General features: G+C 55.0%; 1 protein-coding gene across 1 annotated transcript in view; it reads right to left on the minus strand.

Annotated features, from left to right (window-relative positions):
* Window positions 1-15,321, minus strand: part of GRB10 (growth factor receptor bound protein 10) — a 177,119-nt gene that overhangs the window by 20,615 nt on the left and 141,183 nt on the right. The window contains exons 7-12 of the mRNA XM_008703457.2: window positions 13,434-13,590; window positions 6,439-6,554; window positions 5,261-5,329; window positions 3,629-3,766; window positions 2,071-2,181; window positions 236-334 (exon numbers count right to left, since the gene is read on the minus strand). Coding sequence (XP_008701679.1) covers window positions 236-334; window positions 2,071-2,181; window positions 3,629-3,766; window positions 5,261-5,329; window positions 6,439-6,554; window positions 13,434-13,590 — 690 coding nt within the window. The remainder of the gene's footprint in view (window positions 1-235; window positions 335-2,070; window positions 2,182-3,628; window positions 3,767-5,260; window positions 5,330-6,438; window positions 6,555-13,433; window positions 13,591-15,321) is intronic.

Below are 15,321 nucleotides of genomic sequence, written 5' to 3' on the forward strand. Positions count from 1 at the left end.
CATGGAGTCCGATGCGGGGTTCAATCCCAGAACGCCGGGATCACGCCCTGAGCTGAGGGCAGACGCTTAACAACTGAGCCACCCAGGCGCCCCCGGCTCTGACCTTTCTAACGTGAAGCATCTGTGAGAAGCCTCTGAGACCCTGTTTGGAAAGACGTGCGGGCACACGGGGCCGGCGCGCCATCGGGAGGGCTCTCCACAAAGAGAGGCACAGGCTGCGCAGGACGCCGCATACCTTGAGAAGCCTGCACGCCGTCATCCAGCACGTTCTGCCTTGCTCATCTTCCGCACACAGCAACCGCAGCTCTTTCGTCTCGTTCCTAACTTTGTTTGGCTACAGGAGGTAAGAGGGGACTCAGTGAGTGGGACACGGTGAAGGTGGAGCAGGCCCGTGTTGGGCAAGGCTGGGTCTGACGCACACCAACCAGCAGGGCGAGACCAGAGAGGGTGCCTCCTCCGCCCGACATGGACCAGCCTGGGTTGTAGTCACGAGTGCTCAGCAGGCCCCAACAGGGGGACCCCAGAGGAGACAAACTCTCACAGGGGAAGGTGGTGGGTGCCATGGGGACAAGGGGGTGCCTAGGTCTGTGCGGGGAAAGCGGGATTCGACCAGAGAGTCAGGCCCGGAGTTATGCAAGAAAAGATATCTGGTCGCCTCCCAGAAAGACAGGTGGCGGCCGAGGAAGGGCCCCTGCAGGGCTCAGCCAGCGAGGGGAGAAGCCCCTAAGGAGCTCAGGGCCCATGGTGTATCTGAGTGGCCCCAAGCACGGACCCATGGAAGGTCCAGAGAGTGAGGCCAGCATCACCCCAGAGATGGGGGATTAGCGGGGCAAGCAGTCTGGGGCAAGTGGGGGATCACTGTCACACATGCTGCTGTGGAGGGACGGCAGGTGCCCCCATGAAGAGGCAGGGTTTACCTGGCGATGGGGGAGAACCGCTGCAGGTATGGGCTGGGGAAGGTGGGGACCCTGGCCACCTGGGCTTCAATGGCCCCCAGCCAGCCCTGAGGCTGCCCTCATGCTGATCTCCTGTGCACCCTGGGCCCTAGGGCTCCTGCTACTTGCAACCCCAAGAAGCTTCCCCAGGTGAAGTACAAGCTGGTATCTTAGGGAGCAGCACGCCCCTGCTCCCTGTCCTCTCCTCAGGCTGGGGTGCAGCCCTGACTCAGAAGTCAGCCCGGCTGGGGGACTCTAAGCACACTCACTGGTGACTGGATGTGAGCGATGGGGCTGCTTCAGCTCCCACCTGTGAGCACCTCGGAAGATGCAGGAAGAGGACGGAGGGAGAATGCTCAGCGGAGCACCTTGTGCGCAGGGAGTATGCAGCAAATAGCATCTACCGTGACCATGACCAACATCAGCACGGCCTCACCGGGCAGAGCGGGCCCTGCGCACAGGAGTGTGTGTGCACGCGTATGCACGTGTGTGCACCCACCTCCTCGCACTCACACGGGTGTGTACATGTGCGCACGCATGTGCATCTTCTTGTATTCACGCGAATGTGTGCACGCGTGTGCACGTGTGTGCATCTCCTTGTATTCACATAGGTGTATGCACGTGTGCACATGCATCTCTTTGTATTCACGCGGGTGCGCCCATGTGTGGGGTGTGTATACATGTGAGCATATGTATGTGTGCACATCTGTGTTTGTATAGGTGTGTGCATGTGTGCACATGTGGAAATACGTGTGAGGACGTGCTCTCACACACGTGTGCAGAAGCAGGGCAGGGGGCACACCCACTGTCCCAGGGACTGGAAGCCCATATGGAAAGTGTCAGCTCCCGGCACTCTGGAGGCTACCCAAGTGACAGGCTGGGGGTCACGAAGCCACGGAGCCTGTGGACACACACCGCCCGTCGCGCCCCCTGCTTCTACCCGAGGTGCTAGCTACTCAGGGATCGACACGTCGTGAGCGCACAGGAATGAATCCATCCACCGTGAGCCTGAGCTTATGTTAGAAAATAACCCAAACAACCCCTGCACCAAGAAAGCAGTTTGCGGTTTCATTCTGAAGCCCCAGCGGGATGCCATCGGGAGCGGCAGCCCCCAGACAGGGCGGGGGTGCGGTACCTTTATGCAGAAGCCGTAGTCAGTGGGGGCGCCGTACTGCTTCCTGCCGGCGATCAGGGAGAAGACGCTGCTCTCCTCCAAGCCCCCGAGCAGCTGCAGGTGTCGGGGCTCCTGCGGAAGAGGGGGGCCAGCTTCACAGGGGAGAACTTCCCAAGCACAGCCAACAGCAGACGCGCGCACGTGCTGGTCAACAGAGGGCAGTCTGCGCACACTGTGCGTGCATTCCTCTCTGCAGGTGCTAGGCTAAGACCACACACACCCAGCCCTCCCCAAGGGCACCCACCTCCCACGACTGTGACAACGGGGGCGCCTGGGAGGCTCAGCTGGATAAGCATCTACCTTGGGCTCAGGTCGTGATTGCAGGGTCCTGGGATTGAGCCCCGCTTTGGGCTCCCTGCTCGGTGGGGAGCCTGCTTCTCCCTTGCCCTCTGTCCTCCCCCTGCTTGTGCGCTCTCTCTCTAATAAATAAAATCTTTAAAAAAAACAAAACCCCACTGGGACAACCTATTTGATACTCTGCCATATCAAAGCCCCCTGCCATATCAAAGCCCCCTAACCAAACATTCAAAGTGAAAACCAGGAGAACATCTGCAGCCTACGTTCAAAGTGAAGAGTGCGCTGCAGGGCTCGGCCCACGCCGCCTCTGCTGCCTTGCTGTGCGGCGTCCAGATGTCCCACGGTTTTCCCACCGACAGCCTGTCCCAGACTTGTCCCCAACCCTCCATCGTCCCAGTTCTACCTCCTGCTCTGGGTTCAGCATCCACGAGGGCGCTGGGAAGTTGGGAGATCAAGTTGTCCTTCCCGCCCTGTACCAGATGGAAGCTTCTCCACCTGCCATGCCCCTCGTCCCCAGCTCACGTGGGGCAGCCGCTGACAGCGCAGAGCAGCTGGAAGGCAGCCTGGCCCTCAGAGCCCTCACCTGGGGTCCCACCGGGCCCTCCCTCCTCTCTGCTGGCAGGAGTGGCACACGCCGGCCATGGTCTGCGGGGCCCTCTCCCGCTTCAGGGCACGCTCACGCCATCACAAGAACAGTGTGCAAGCAGGAGTGTGCAAGGACACCAACCAGCAAGGTGAGCCCCCAATGCCCCAGCTGTCTTTGGAAGCCTGCAGCTGCCTGTTCTGTTTCTCGCCTCCTCTTCCCACTGGAAATACACGCACACCTCCAATCTCTTCCCGGGGGTATCTACGATAACGCGTACTAGCTGGCAACAATCCATCAGCCATCCCGCGGCCAGCCTGCATGCTAACTTCCAAACTATGGAAACTGAGTCAGCTTCCTTCAGGGACTCAGGCCGCCAAGGAGGCTCTGTTCCCAAGCCACAGAGGGGGCCAGGGCTGGCCGACCTGGGGGCGCAGTGGTGAGGTGCCCTGGGGGCCTATAGGTCTGGGCTGTCGCCTGGCTTCTAAGGGCGACCAGCGGGCCAGGAACTCGGACTTAGCTGAACCAGTTATCATAAGCCTGGGGAACCCTGATGTGTATGTTCAAGTGAAGCCGCATCCACACTGAATGCCCCCGGCCTGGTGTGACGGCGGGGGCCGCAGCGGCTTTAAAACCCACCTTGGACGCCCCCTTCGTGGAGCAGTAAAGGCCCGACCTCCGCAAACACACATACAGCTTTCTCCACGACTTCCTCCCCAGCTCCTTCACGTGCAGAAAGCCCTGGATTTCAGGAGAACTACTGGAGTTCAGAAAGTTCTGTTGAAGAGATGCGTCAGAGTCAGATGCTGCTGCCGTCAGCAGGGAGCAGGCGCGTCCTACTGCCACCGCGGGCATTTTCACATCGTCTGAATCACAAAAACACTCTTTTCTTTGGTCAAAGCAAGCATTTTCAAACAATAGTTTTCCTTTCAAAAATCCTAAAACCCCAGCCAATGGGCCTCCCTAACGCTGACCAAAAACGGGAAGTCACAGATTTCCCTGTAAGACAGCAGGGTTAAGGGCCCTGCACTTTCTCAGGGTCTTCCATAAAACATGTAGCCCAATCATCAGAATCAGGGCGACAGGAAGCACCGGGAGCAGTGTGGACGGAGACCAAGCATGTCCCTTTCAGTGTGTCGCCTTCCATGGGAACGTGAGCTGACGGTTCTCTCCAGCAACGCCTGGGTGATGCCGCTGTCCGGGCTGACCCCTCCCACGTGCAGCACAGCTTCCTCGGGAAACCGAGGTCAGAAGCCAGGTCTGGGAGTGAGGTTGGGGCAGTGACAGTGGTGGGTCCTCTACACTGGACTGTGAGGGGACATGGCTCCTCCCGCATGGGGGACGGGCCAGTGGACAGAGTCCGCAAGCACCCTCACTGAGCACACAAGCCATCCCAAATCAGGCACCAAGCCATGTCACCCTCACGGCCTGGGAGAACCACACGGCAACAACTCTGGCTGGAGCAGTCAAACGCTATGGTCAGGGTCGGGGGGCTTTGGGAGAGATACTGGAATGGAGCTCTGAAACCCTCACCGTGTGGGAGCTGAAAACACACCTAGTGACTCAGAGAGTGGACAAAGGAGGACAGTGGGCAGAATTCTGTAGGAACTAAATTTTAGCGGTTTCTCTTGTATCTGATGCCGCCTGGATAGTGTTGGCTGCCTTCGTGAATGGTCTGTTCTCTCACTTAACACCCTGTGAACAGACATGTTTCTCGGGGCACAGCAGTAATAGTCCCCTTCCCGACTTTCCTGGAAGCGCGTGAGCAGGACTCAGCCAGAGGCCCCCCCATGGGGAGGGGCTGGGGAAAGGCCAGGTTTTCTTGGAAAGACTTCAGAAGGCAGAGGGACAACGAAGACAGCTACAAAACTAACTTGAACGTACACTCTGCTGCCTCTTAAAGGGTTTCATGGCAGCCCAATCCTTTCTCACGATAAGGGGGCTCCGTCTTGGGGTGGAGATCCCCAGGGTGGCGGCCTGGCCCAGGCCCCGCGCTCCGGAGGAGAACGTGCCGGCCTGCGGCTTCTCTCTCCTGCCCGTCTGCTCGCGCTGCTTCTGGCTTGGAGGAAGCTTACCCTGTTTGTAAGAGCTTGTTTCGCTTCGAAGGAGCCTGGCTGCACAAACATTTCCCAAGTCCACCTTGATTTCTGGCTACTCTAAACCCCGTCAGGAGCCCAGGCTAGTATGTGATGAAGAATGCAACCCTGTCAAGGTTTTGGGGAGCTGCCACGGCAGCACGAGAGGACGCCCGAAACCCTTCCTGGCCCGTACCTGCAGAAGCTGGCTGTGACCGCCGTTTGACTGCTGGCACCAAGTAACCATCTGCTCTGGGAAGAAATTCTAGGGAAATGGGAAACCAAATACAGAAGGGTTAGTTTAAAAGCGGGGAAAGGCAGCCAGTGTTAAAAACATTCCTACAGGGGCGCCTGGGTGGCGCAGTCGTTAAGCGTCTGCCTTCAGCTCAGGGCGTGATCCCAGCGTTCTGGGATCGAGCCCCACATCAGGCTTCTCTTCTAGGAGCCTGCTTCTTCCTCTCCCACTCCCCCTGCTTGTGTTCCCTCTCTCTCTGGCTGTCTCTCTCTGTCAAATAAATAAAATCTTAAAAAAAAAAAATTCCTACAGGCGTGCAGATGTCCGTAAAGATTTTAAATGACGGTCCCTCTTCCTCCCCTATCCCTCAGTGGGAACGCCTACTTCAAAACGTTGCCATGTTTCCTTAAATGGTGAGCTCGAGGCTGGAGTATCTATCATGTTTAATGTGCATTCGTGCCTCTCAGCATGCATCAAGGCCGAGGCCCGCCACACGGTGTTACGCAAAATTAGTTATCGAATGTCTTACTTTAAATAAAAAAGCAGCTAAACCACCGGCCAGAAGTTGACAGGGGGTCTTCTGCTCACGTCACGACGGCTCAGCCTCATGCCTCAGGACAAGAGCGCATGCTAGGGCAGCAGGAGGCAGCCGATCCTGACAGGTCACAGGACACATGCCCCCGCCACCCCAGAAAAATAAAAAGGAAAGAAAGATCCAGCCCAACGTGCCTGGAAACTCATTCTTCCACAAACCACAAAGTATTATTTGCTATTTGCAGAGAGTAATGAGTTTTTATTCTGCTGAGTATTGAACCAATTTGTTCTAATTTAACCCTGAACTTTGGATGTAACTGAAAAACCTGCCCCTCATCTCCCCTGACTCAGAGCTAGCCCCCTGTCCCCCTGCTACCATGGAGAGACGCACTCGCTACCCATGGCCACTACAAAGGCATTTAGGTAAGCAGCAGAGACGGAGTTCTGCAAAGACCGCTTTGCGAGACAACAGCCCGGACTCTCAAACCCTTCTGCTACCCCCTGCATCCATCTCATTATGGTATCCTCTGTGCTACCGACCCCAAGGATCAACCCCAAGCTTTCAAGAGTCCCAAACCCGAAACCCAGAGAGAGAAGACTCTCACCGTAGGATTTTTGAAAAACTCGTATTTTGCGTAATTCTTCCTAAATAAAAACTTGCTTTCGTTTGCCATGGTACTCTCCACCTGGACCACCAACTCATGGTCCTCCAGGCACCTTTCTGCAGACAAAAAACATAGGTGTGAGACGACACAGGTGGAAACTGCAAGGTGGCTTTACCCCCGACGACAGCCTCTGGCTAACGTTCCGTTCCTCCATGCCGCGAGCCAAGAGGAGGACGACGTCCAGTCCAGGACTGGACGACATTTAAGTCTCTCTTTCATGCACAAGGGGTCCTGCGACAGGTGGGGTGAGGAACTGAAGTCAGTCCTGACTTCCATATGCTGCTTCTCTGTTTGGCACTGACGAAGGTTGAGGGAGTTAATAAAGACTCCCAGCAAATGATGTTGCCCTTAAATTAAAAGTTTCCACTCTCATAAAGAACAGGGACTACAGTAACTGAGAAAACATCCACAAGACAAGAGTGGCAGGAGGGACCACAGGACGGCAGGTGGGTGAGGGACGGTGGAGGGGAACTGACATACAGTGCAGAGAAGGAGATGCCACAGAGCTGGCCTGGACGGAATGACTGGGTCCTCCAAAGCCCCCTCCTTTCCCACAGCTGGGGCCTTGGTACCAAGCAGAGGATTCTTCAGTAAAAACCGATTTGCAGCCCGAACTTGCCGAGGCAGGGGCTGTCCTCCCTACTGCCGCCCGGAAGTCCGGGGCCACTCCCAGCACCAGCCGCGAGCCATGAACAGGTCCCCCTGCTCTGGGCTGCGAGGGAATCTGCCAGCAACAAGGGACTCATGACTCTGCCCTGCGTGTCCCCACGATAGGAGGGAGGAGCTATGCCTGGGGTGCGTGTGCGATAACGACTGCCGCGTTTACTTTCAGAAAAGGGATTGGCCCAGGCTGGCATTCATTTAAAATGGATTTTCTGGTACAAAACAAATCAGTGATTTGTGTTCCAAAATTTAGTCAGAAAAAACATCTCTGTAGGTACAGGGACAAAGCCAAGCACCCCAAACCAGGTGACGGTTGGTTTACAAACCTGAAATTTTCCACCAGGTAAAATAAGGAAAAACAGACCAGTGGGGTTACAGCGACCTAAGCGAGGACGAGACCACAGCGCGTTCCAAAGCAGAGTGTTAGGTCTGCGCAGGGTCATAAGCCCCAGGGGACCCGTGGGGAGTGAGCAGCTCTGAGGGGCACACGTGGACACATGCACGGCCCCCCCCCCCCCAGAGAGCCGCCTCCTCCCTCCCTACGACCCTCCCACGAGGCAAGATCCCGGGACAGCTGCGCATAGACTGGGCCAGGGCGGCCGGGCAGATGGGAGCGGGGAACCCATGCACCCGGAACGGGGCGTGCTCCTCTGCTCTGGGTCACTCTGGTGCCGCTCGCGGGGGCGCAGGTACCCACAGGTGAAAACAGAGGCCTCGTGGCTCCCCTACTCCAGCCCGCAGGGGTCCCAGAGCCCTGGGACAGCACTGGGCTCAGCAAGACTGTGTGTGACCCCTTCCCAGAGACCCCATCTGCCACTGGATGTCCACGTGCCAGTTTTCCCAGCTGTCAAAAAGCCACTCTGACGACATCAGCTCAAAGCTCTTTTCTCCAGTTCTCACTTTCTCTATGATTCTAAAAACAGGTTTTTTTTTTTTTTAATTTTATTTATTTATTTAACAGAGAGAGAGAGAGCACTAGCAGTGGAACAAAAGGAGAAGGAGAAGCAGGCTCTCCTAGCAGAGAGCCCGACGCAGGGCTCAACCCCAGGACTCTGGGACCATGACCTGAGCCAAAGGCAGATGCTTAACCGACCGAGCCACTCAGGCACCCCTAACAACAGGTACTTTCAAACGACCTTGGGTGACTCTATTAAACTATCCTGTTGCCTCCATCAATTTCCTATCATCACAACAGAAAGCGACATTTCATCAGGGTGTTCCCAAAGAATGTTTTGTGCAAATGGAAGAGTCAGACAGTCCTCAAAGGGGATTCGTATTTTTTCAAATTTTTGACACCAAATCCAGCATCTACGCCACCACCCTACTCCACACGCAAAATGGTTACAGAGCACTCGACTCAAAAGGGCAGATCTTACTTCCATGCCTTAAAATGTGCATGGACAAGCGAGTCCTTAGCAGAAACCTGAGCCGCCCGCCCGGGCTGCCGTCAGGATCCCACCTTGCTGCCCCGCTGCTGTGCCTGCACCCGGCATGGTCCACCCACGGCAGGGAGCAGAGCCGGCTGTCAGCACGCTTGCAACAGCTGCTTGGGGCTCTTCAGGACTGGGGACTGTGATCAAAGTCGAGGAGGAGATACCACGGAAAACAACCCTGATGTCTGGACATGCCCGATAAGCAGCCTTCCTTCTAAATATCTCAATGGGGAAAGGACAGCATTCTGGTGCCCTTCTGATAGAATGACAAGGAGACAGAGATGGGAAACGTCAGCCTTGAAGGCCTTTGTGAGCACCAAGGGCTGAATACAGCTGCTGTTTCTCCTCTGACACCTGTCCGCACATCCCTGTTGCGGCCAAGTCCTCCAGAGGGTGACTACCACACCTTTCTCACCTGGCCAGGTACACACGCAGAGCTGTGAACAGCCCAAAGAGAGAGCTCAGGCTTCTTCCTGGAGGGCTGCAATCTAATTCTTGCAACAACAGAATTCCCCAAATCCCTGGACCTCCGGCAGCTGTCTTCTAGTCACCGTGCTCCATGCTGACCGGTCTGCATGCCCCAGTTCCAGTTTTACAAAATCCCTTTAAAGAAATCGTTTGTTCACGTGACACAGCTGCGGACTGGCTGTTAAATATCCCGACGGGCACTCCATGTGCAGGCATCCCCACGGAAGTGAGCCCTCTGGAGACTCACTGCTCACGTGCTCGGGGCAGACAGCAGGACCGTGCCTGCCCCGTTCCGGACCCTCCCTCTGGACTCGGCGGCCGCTCAGTGGCCTCGGTCAGGGACAGTAGCTCTACACAAAAGACCAAGGCAAGACCCCCCCCCCCAACAGGTAGGACATGTGGGACTCACTGACATATGTGACACATGAAGACGTCACATCCAGGGAGCGGCTTGCCAAAGCTGGAAGTCACAAGGCACAGACCGTGCTTCCCTAAGATCGTCCATCACTAAGGGCTCTGCCCCAACCTGTCAAACCGCCTCGAGTGGTAAGTGACTTCAGGAGCTGACGCCGGGGCGTAAGAAAGGCACTGACCAGGGTGTGACAGCAGCATGGCTCAGAGGGAGCGGCAACACTCCCACCATCCAGAGACGCTGCCGCCGAGCACCAGAGGGCGCCTCTGCACCTGCTCCCCCCACCAAGTATGACACCCCCACCAACAGGGGCCGCTGAGGGCTGCAGCCACACACACGCATGCGTGGTCTTCTGCTAGTGCAAACAAAACCATCTGTTCTCGATCCCCACTCCTGGTTGGGATAAAGTTTAATATCACTAAGGATCTAATATTTTTCCTGCGAAGATCAGGATAATAATTGTGCCTTGAAATGCTGAATTCGAAGGCTATCCACAGGCTCAAAGTGCCACTGGAATTAGCTTACTTATGCCTCAATTATCGGGGTAACTGTCTACCTTCTATCAGCTTACAGACCTGGGGCACTGTCTGCCTGGCCCCGAACCACAGGCCTCGTGTACGTGCAGATCCCCAGAGCATCGCCAATGTGCCAGAGAAAGCGACTTTCCAAAGGGTCCTATCAGTAACTGGGGACGTGGGGCAGGATGGCTCTGTCCGGAGAGTGGGGGTCACCTGGCTGAATGCCAGGACCCAGGAGCAGCCCCAGAACATCATCCTTTAAGGAATTCTGCACCAGCAAGCACACTCACGCCCGTTCGCGGGGCTCCAGTGCTGGCACTGCACGCGCTTCTCTGATGGGCACGCCCGTGGTGCCTACTCCATGGTGGTGTGCAACAGGCTCCTGGACATCCACTGTCCCCACTGCTGTTTGTCTGACCCGCGGATGCTACCGAATACTGGAAAGAATAGCATTTCTGCCTCAGCAGCAACCTGACCGATTTTAAAAAAGGACAGGCTTGCATCACAAACGAAAGAACACACAGAGAAGATACGGGGGCCGGAAGGCCGAGGCTCTTGGCAGACAGCGGGAGGTTTCTGTGGCTCTGACCTCTGAGGATGGCGTGACTGAGCCTCTAAAAGCTCGCATGTCCTGTGCAGACCTAGGTGTTCAGAGCGTGCTCACTTGCTGCCGACGGAACAGGGGCTGGTGGCAGAAAGGACCTGAAGAGGAGCCTCGAGAGGGCACTTCACACACTTGCAATCAACTTCACGGACTTTTTGTCAAACAGGATCCCAAATGGGAGCCGAGTGTTCCTTTGTCTTTTTCTTTCATCATTTCTCTTTCTCCCTTCCTTTTTTGTCACTTTAACTTGATTTTCTAAGAAAGTATTATCCCCTTTAGGGGCACCTGGGTGGCTCAGTCGGCGAAGCGTCTGCCTTCGGCTCAGGTCATGATCCCAGGGTCCTGGGATCGAGTCCCACATCGGGCTCCCTGCTCAGCTGGGGGGAGTCTGCTTCTCCCTCTGCCCCTGCCCCTCCTCCCCGTTTGTGCGTGTGTGCGCGCACACTCTCTCTCAAATAAATAAATAAATAAACAAATCTTAAGAAATAAAAAGGTATTATCCCCATAGGGTATGTTAAGTCCATCTGTGAGTAAGATAAATAAGGAATAAAGCATAGAACTATCGTATCGCTAAGAATACCATGTGTTTCTTTTTTGAGTTTCTCAGAATAAATTCTTTTTCACATGGGTGATGATTTCCGAAGTTTTACCGTATATAAATTCTTGATCTCTGGCATGATGTTTGAGAAATCAAGGGTACCACAACAAATATGTGAATCAAAATTTCTCACAGTCTTTGTATGTTCGATTTTATTGTGTGTATCTGTCCCCATTTTATACGTGTTTTTGGTGTGGACGAACATATTCTTATCTTTCTACAATTCCTTTCAAAGTGAGATTATTCAGACTTTTGAATGGGCTTCAAGAATACTCATATTTGGGTCCAGGTCCACAGCTGTGTTTAAGTTCATTCTGTGTGTGTGCACGTGTAAATATGTGTACATACACATGCTCATCTTTTGGTCGTGTTCCTAAGCAGTGTTTAAGTTCATTCTGTGTGTGTGCACGTGTAAATATGTGTACATACACATGCACGGCATGTGCACGTGTCCATACACACTCTTCTGTGCATGTGCACGTGTGCATGTATGTATATATGTGTACATATGCATGCACGGCATGTGCACGTGTCCATACACACTCTTCTGTGCATGTGCACATGTGCATGTATGTATATATGTGTACATACGCATGCACGGCATGTGCACGTGTCCACGTGTGCATATATGTGTACATACGCATTTGCGGCGTGTGCACGTGTCCATACTTGCTGTTCTGTGTGTGGGCACGCGTGCATGTGTGTACGTATGTGTACACACGCATGTGTGGTGTGTGCATGTGTCCATACATGCTCTTCCGTGTGTGCACATATCCACGTATGCATATATGTGTACGTACGCATGTGCGGTGTGTGCACATGTTCATACACGCTGTTCTCTGTGTGTGCACGTGTGCATGTATGTATATATGTGCACATACACATGTGTGGCACATGTATGTGTCCATACATGCTACAAGGTTCCAACTATTGTTTAATTTCCAAGTTACTCGTGCATCAGCAGATGCTTCTGGCGGCCCCATGAGACCAGTGCAGGTTCTATTCGTGGGTGTCCCAAACTGGAGCCTGACAATGGGCTCACCCGTTCCTGCAGGTGGCACCAGTGAATGCACCTGGCGGGAGAAGGCTACTAGAGATGATGGAGGAAGCTTCTGCTGGCGTGCAAGTGCACTGGAGACGGGCAGGAACAGGAAAGACGAGAGAGAGTGTTCCCAGTGCTAACTGTGAGCTGCACCTGTATCTGACGGCACGGGGAGCTAGAACTCAGTGATTAAAACAACGCCAACTCAGGGGCGCCTGGGGGGCTCAGCCGGTGAAGCGTCTGCTTTCAGCTCAGGTCATGATCCCGGAGTCCTGGGATCGAGCCCCGTGTCAGGCTTGGAGCAGGGAGCCTGCTTGTGTGCTCGCTCTCTCCCTCTCTCACTCTGACAAAAAAACAAAACAAAACACACTGCCAACTCAAATCTCCTAGCATGTTTAGGCTTAGACTGTATAACATCATTCCAGACCTGGAAGGTTAAATTTGATCTACTAATCTTCCAGAAAGGTTCACGAGAAAAGTTCAGAACCATGGGAAGGACTCTGTGATCTGTGTAGTTTTTCTCCTTTAGCACATGGAAGAGATACAGTTGTTGATTCAGAGAAAATTCTGGTTTTAAGTGTGTGCTTGTGATTTTGTAAGCACCATGCATTATCTGGTAAGAATTTAAACAAAAGTCTGAAAAGCTTCTGGACCTGAAATAGACCACCTGAGCAAGAAACTCCGTAAAACCCAAAACCTCAGTAAGTTCTGTAAACAGTACGTGTTTCAAAATATTCTCCTGCTCTCTACAGACGACACAGCACGTGCGTGCGGATAGTGAGAACACTGTGCACCAGCCCAGAGGTACACCCAGCACTCCAACTTCCGCAGGCCGTCACCGCGGCACCCCACTCCCATGAGGTGGGTGAGCTGCTGTCCGCACGGTGATGCCAGGATGGTGCTCTCCGCCCAGGCCCTGCTAGGCTGCTCTCCCCAGACTGCAGCTGTGCAGCAAGCCCCGAGCACCTGCCATAGCCAGTTCTCCAGGCAAATCACAGACAGAACCTTCTTGTTGTGTTGGTGCCCTTGGGAACGGCTGCTGCCGTCCTCCCAGAAGCAAGACTCTGGAAGCAGATCGGGGAAGGCTGGGAGAGAGGCAGAAGTGTCAGGAGAAACAGGTGTGCAGTGGAGAGGGGACGGCACACAGACGTCGTGCCGTGCGGGCTGGGGCACCGGGCCCCCCAGTGTGCTCCCTACCTAGCCCCAGGTGGGGGTGGTGCTCCACGAGCGTCCAGCTGTTGTCGTCCACACAGTGACTTCTGTAAACCAGCAGCTGGCACAAGTCCCTGGCTGTCATGTCTGCTGGAATCTCCACCACTTTGCTCGTCCCGTCTTCACTGAAGATTTTCACATCCTGCCACATACAAAGGGGACACTTAGAGATGAGCAACTTGGGTTTTCGAGGAATAAACACTGAATCAAAATCAAACAGGAAAGGCAGGCACAGCAGCATTCCAACACAGGTCCTCTGTCCTTCCGAGCAGCAGGCAGCAGCCGGCCGACCGCGCGCCCCGCTGCCCCACCGCGGCCGGGCATGGAAGGTTACACAGGAAGTTCTTGAAATGCCAGGACATCTCGGGGCAGACAGGGCGCACAGCCAAGCCGGCACATACGAGCTGCTTTGCAGCCACCTGTCTCAGAAAGTGCCAGAACTCGTGTCAAATACTGCTGGTGGTCTCGGGGCTGGACGTTTCATAGTGGAACCAACCGCACGGACAAGCACAGCAACCCAGATCCTAACTTCTGAGGAGCCCACCTGCTGTCCGTTCCCAGGCACTGGGGTGCAACAGCCGGCACCCCATCACCCCCCACAGCTCAGTTCACTAAGGTTCAGGGAGAGTCGACACGAATAAAAGTACGAATCTGCTGAAATTTAAAGTATGAAAAAGATGGGGCAGAGTATGAACGCAGTCATAAAATTCTTCGGCCCCCTTCCCCCTGCAAAATGACCAGCCAGCTTCATTTCCAGTTCAAAGCCACCACGAATGACGCGTTCCCAGGCAAAGGGAGAGTCAAGCAGAAATGCCGGGGACCATAAATACCCTCTGCCCAGCGACAGAGCGAGAGGGACAGGGATGCAGCCCCCCCGGGGGGTGGGGGGCACGCGATGCTTTAAAAACAGACACAAAACCTTACCTCAACAGCATGGAAAAAGCAGTCAGAGGAGCAAGACGGCATTTTAAACTGAGACGGTCTCCTGAAAGGGAGTTTGTCCCCGGCTTTTCCGCTGTCCCTGGCAGGCTGGGCCCCTCCAGACCTGCCCCACCAGTAGTGCCCTGTGCAGAGGCGCCGGGAGCCGGGCTGGCAGGGCGGGCTGACTCCAGGCAGGCAGGGCTGCTTCTGCCTCGGGCTCAGTCCGCGAGGTAGTGAATCAAGCCAGGCAGAGCAGACCAATCAGGTCCCTCCTCCCTGTGCCTGATGCAATCGCCCCCCAACGGGCTCCCCACTTCAGGGCTGGTGAGGTGGAGGTAGGACACTCAGGCCAAGAGGCCGGAAAGAGCCCTGCTTCTGTTTTCCTGTGACAGTGAAATGAAACGTGGGACGCCCAGAGCCCGAGCACGGGCGTTCTCTGAATCCAGGCCTGGCTGCCAAGTCTCTCAGAAATCTGGGTCTGTAGCCCGGGGGCACTTGCAACTTCGGAGCAAGAACTCCCGTGGCCTCTGAATGCCAGCTGGTTCTGACCAAGTGGCTGCAGCTCTCTTGCTCCCTCTCTGTCCCTTTTCCCAGGTGCAAACTTTGTCTGGCAGGAGAGGGTGAGTTGTGCGGACAAGTCCCTATTGCAAGGGAGTGAACGCAGGAGCAGGAACTGGGATCGTCCAGCCCCACAAGTACTGTCCCTGCTGGAGGGGAGGCAAGGCCAGCCTGGAGACACAGCTCCCCGGGGGCAGGTCACCACCCCTGCCGGCCACCTCTCAGCCACCCGGAGAAATCCCAGGGGAGCCAATCAGGACTGAGGGACAAGCTTGCAACTCACATGCATTTTTATAGAAACCTACTCATCTCTTTCCGGGAGTTCACATTTCGCTCTACAGAAGTTATACTTCCACGAAACAAATGAAATATTCAAATACAGCTGACATGAGGG

The sequence above is a fragment of the Ursus maritimus genome, unplaced genomic scaffold (assembly GCF_017311325.1).
Source record: "Ursus maritimus isolate PB19 unplaced genomic scaffold, ASM1731132v1 scaffold_3, whole genome shotgun sequence".
In the NCBI taxonomy this organism is placed as follows: Eukaryota; Metazoa; Chordata; class Mammalia; order Carnivora; family Ursidae; genus Ursus; species Ursus maritimus.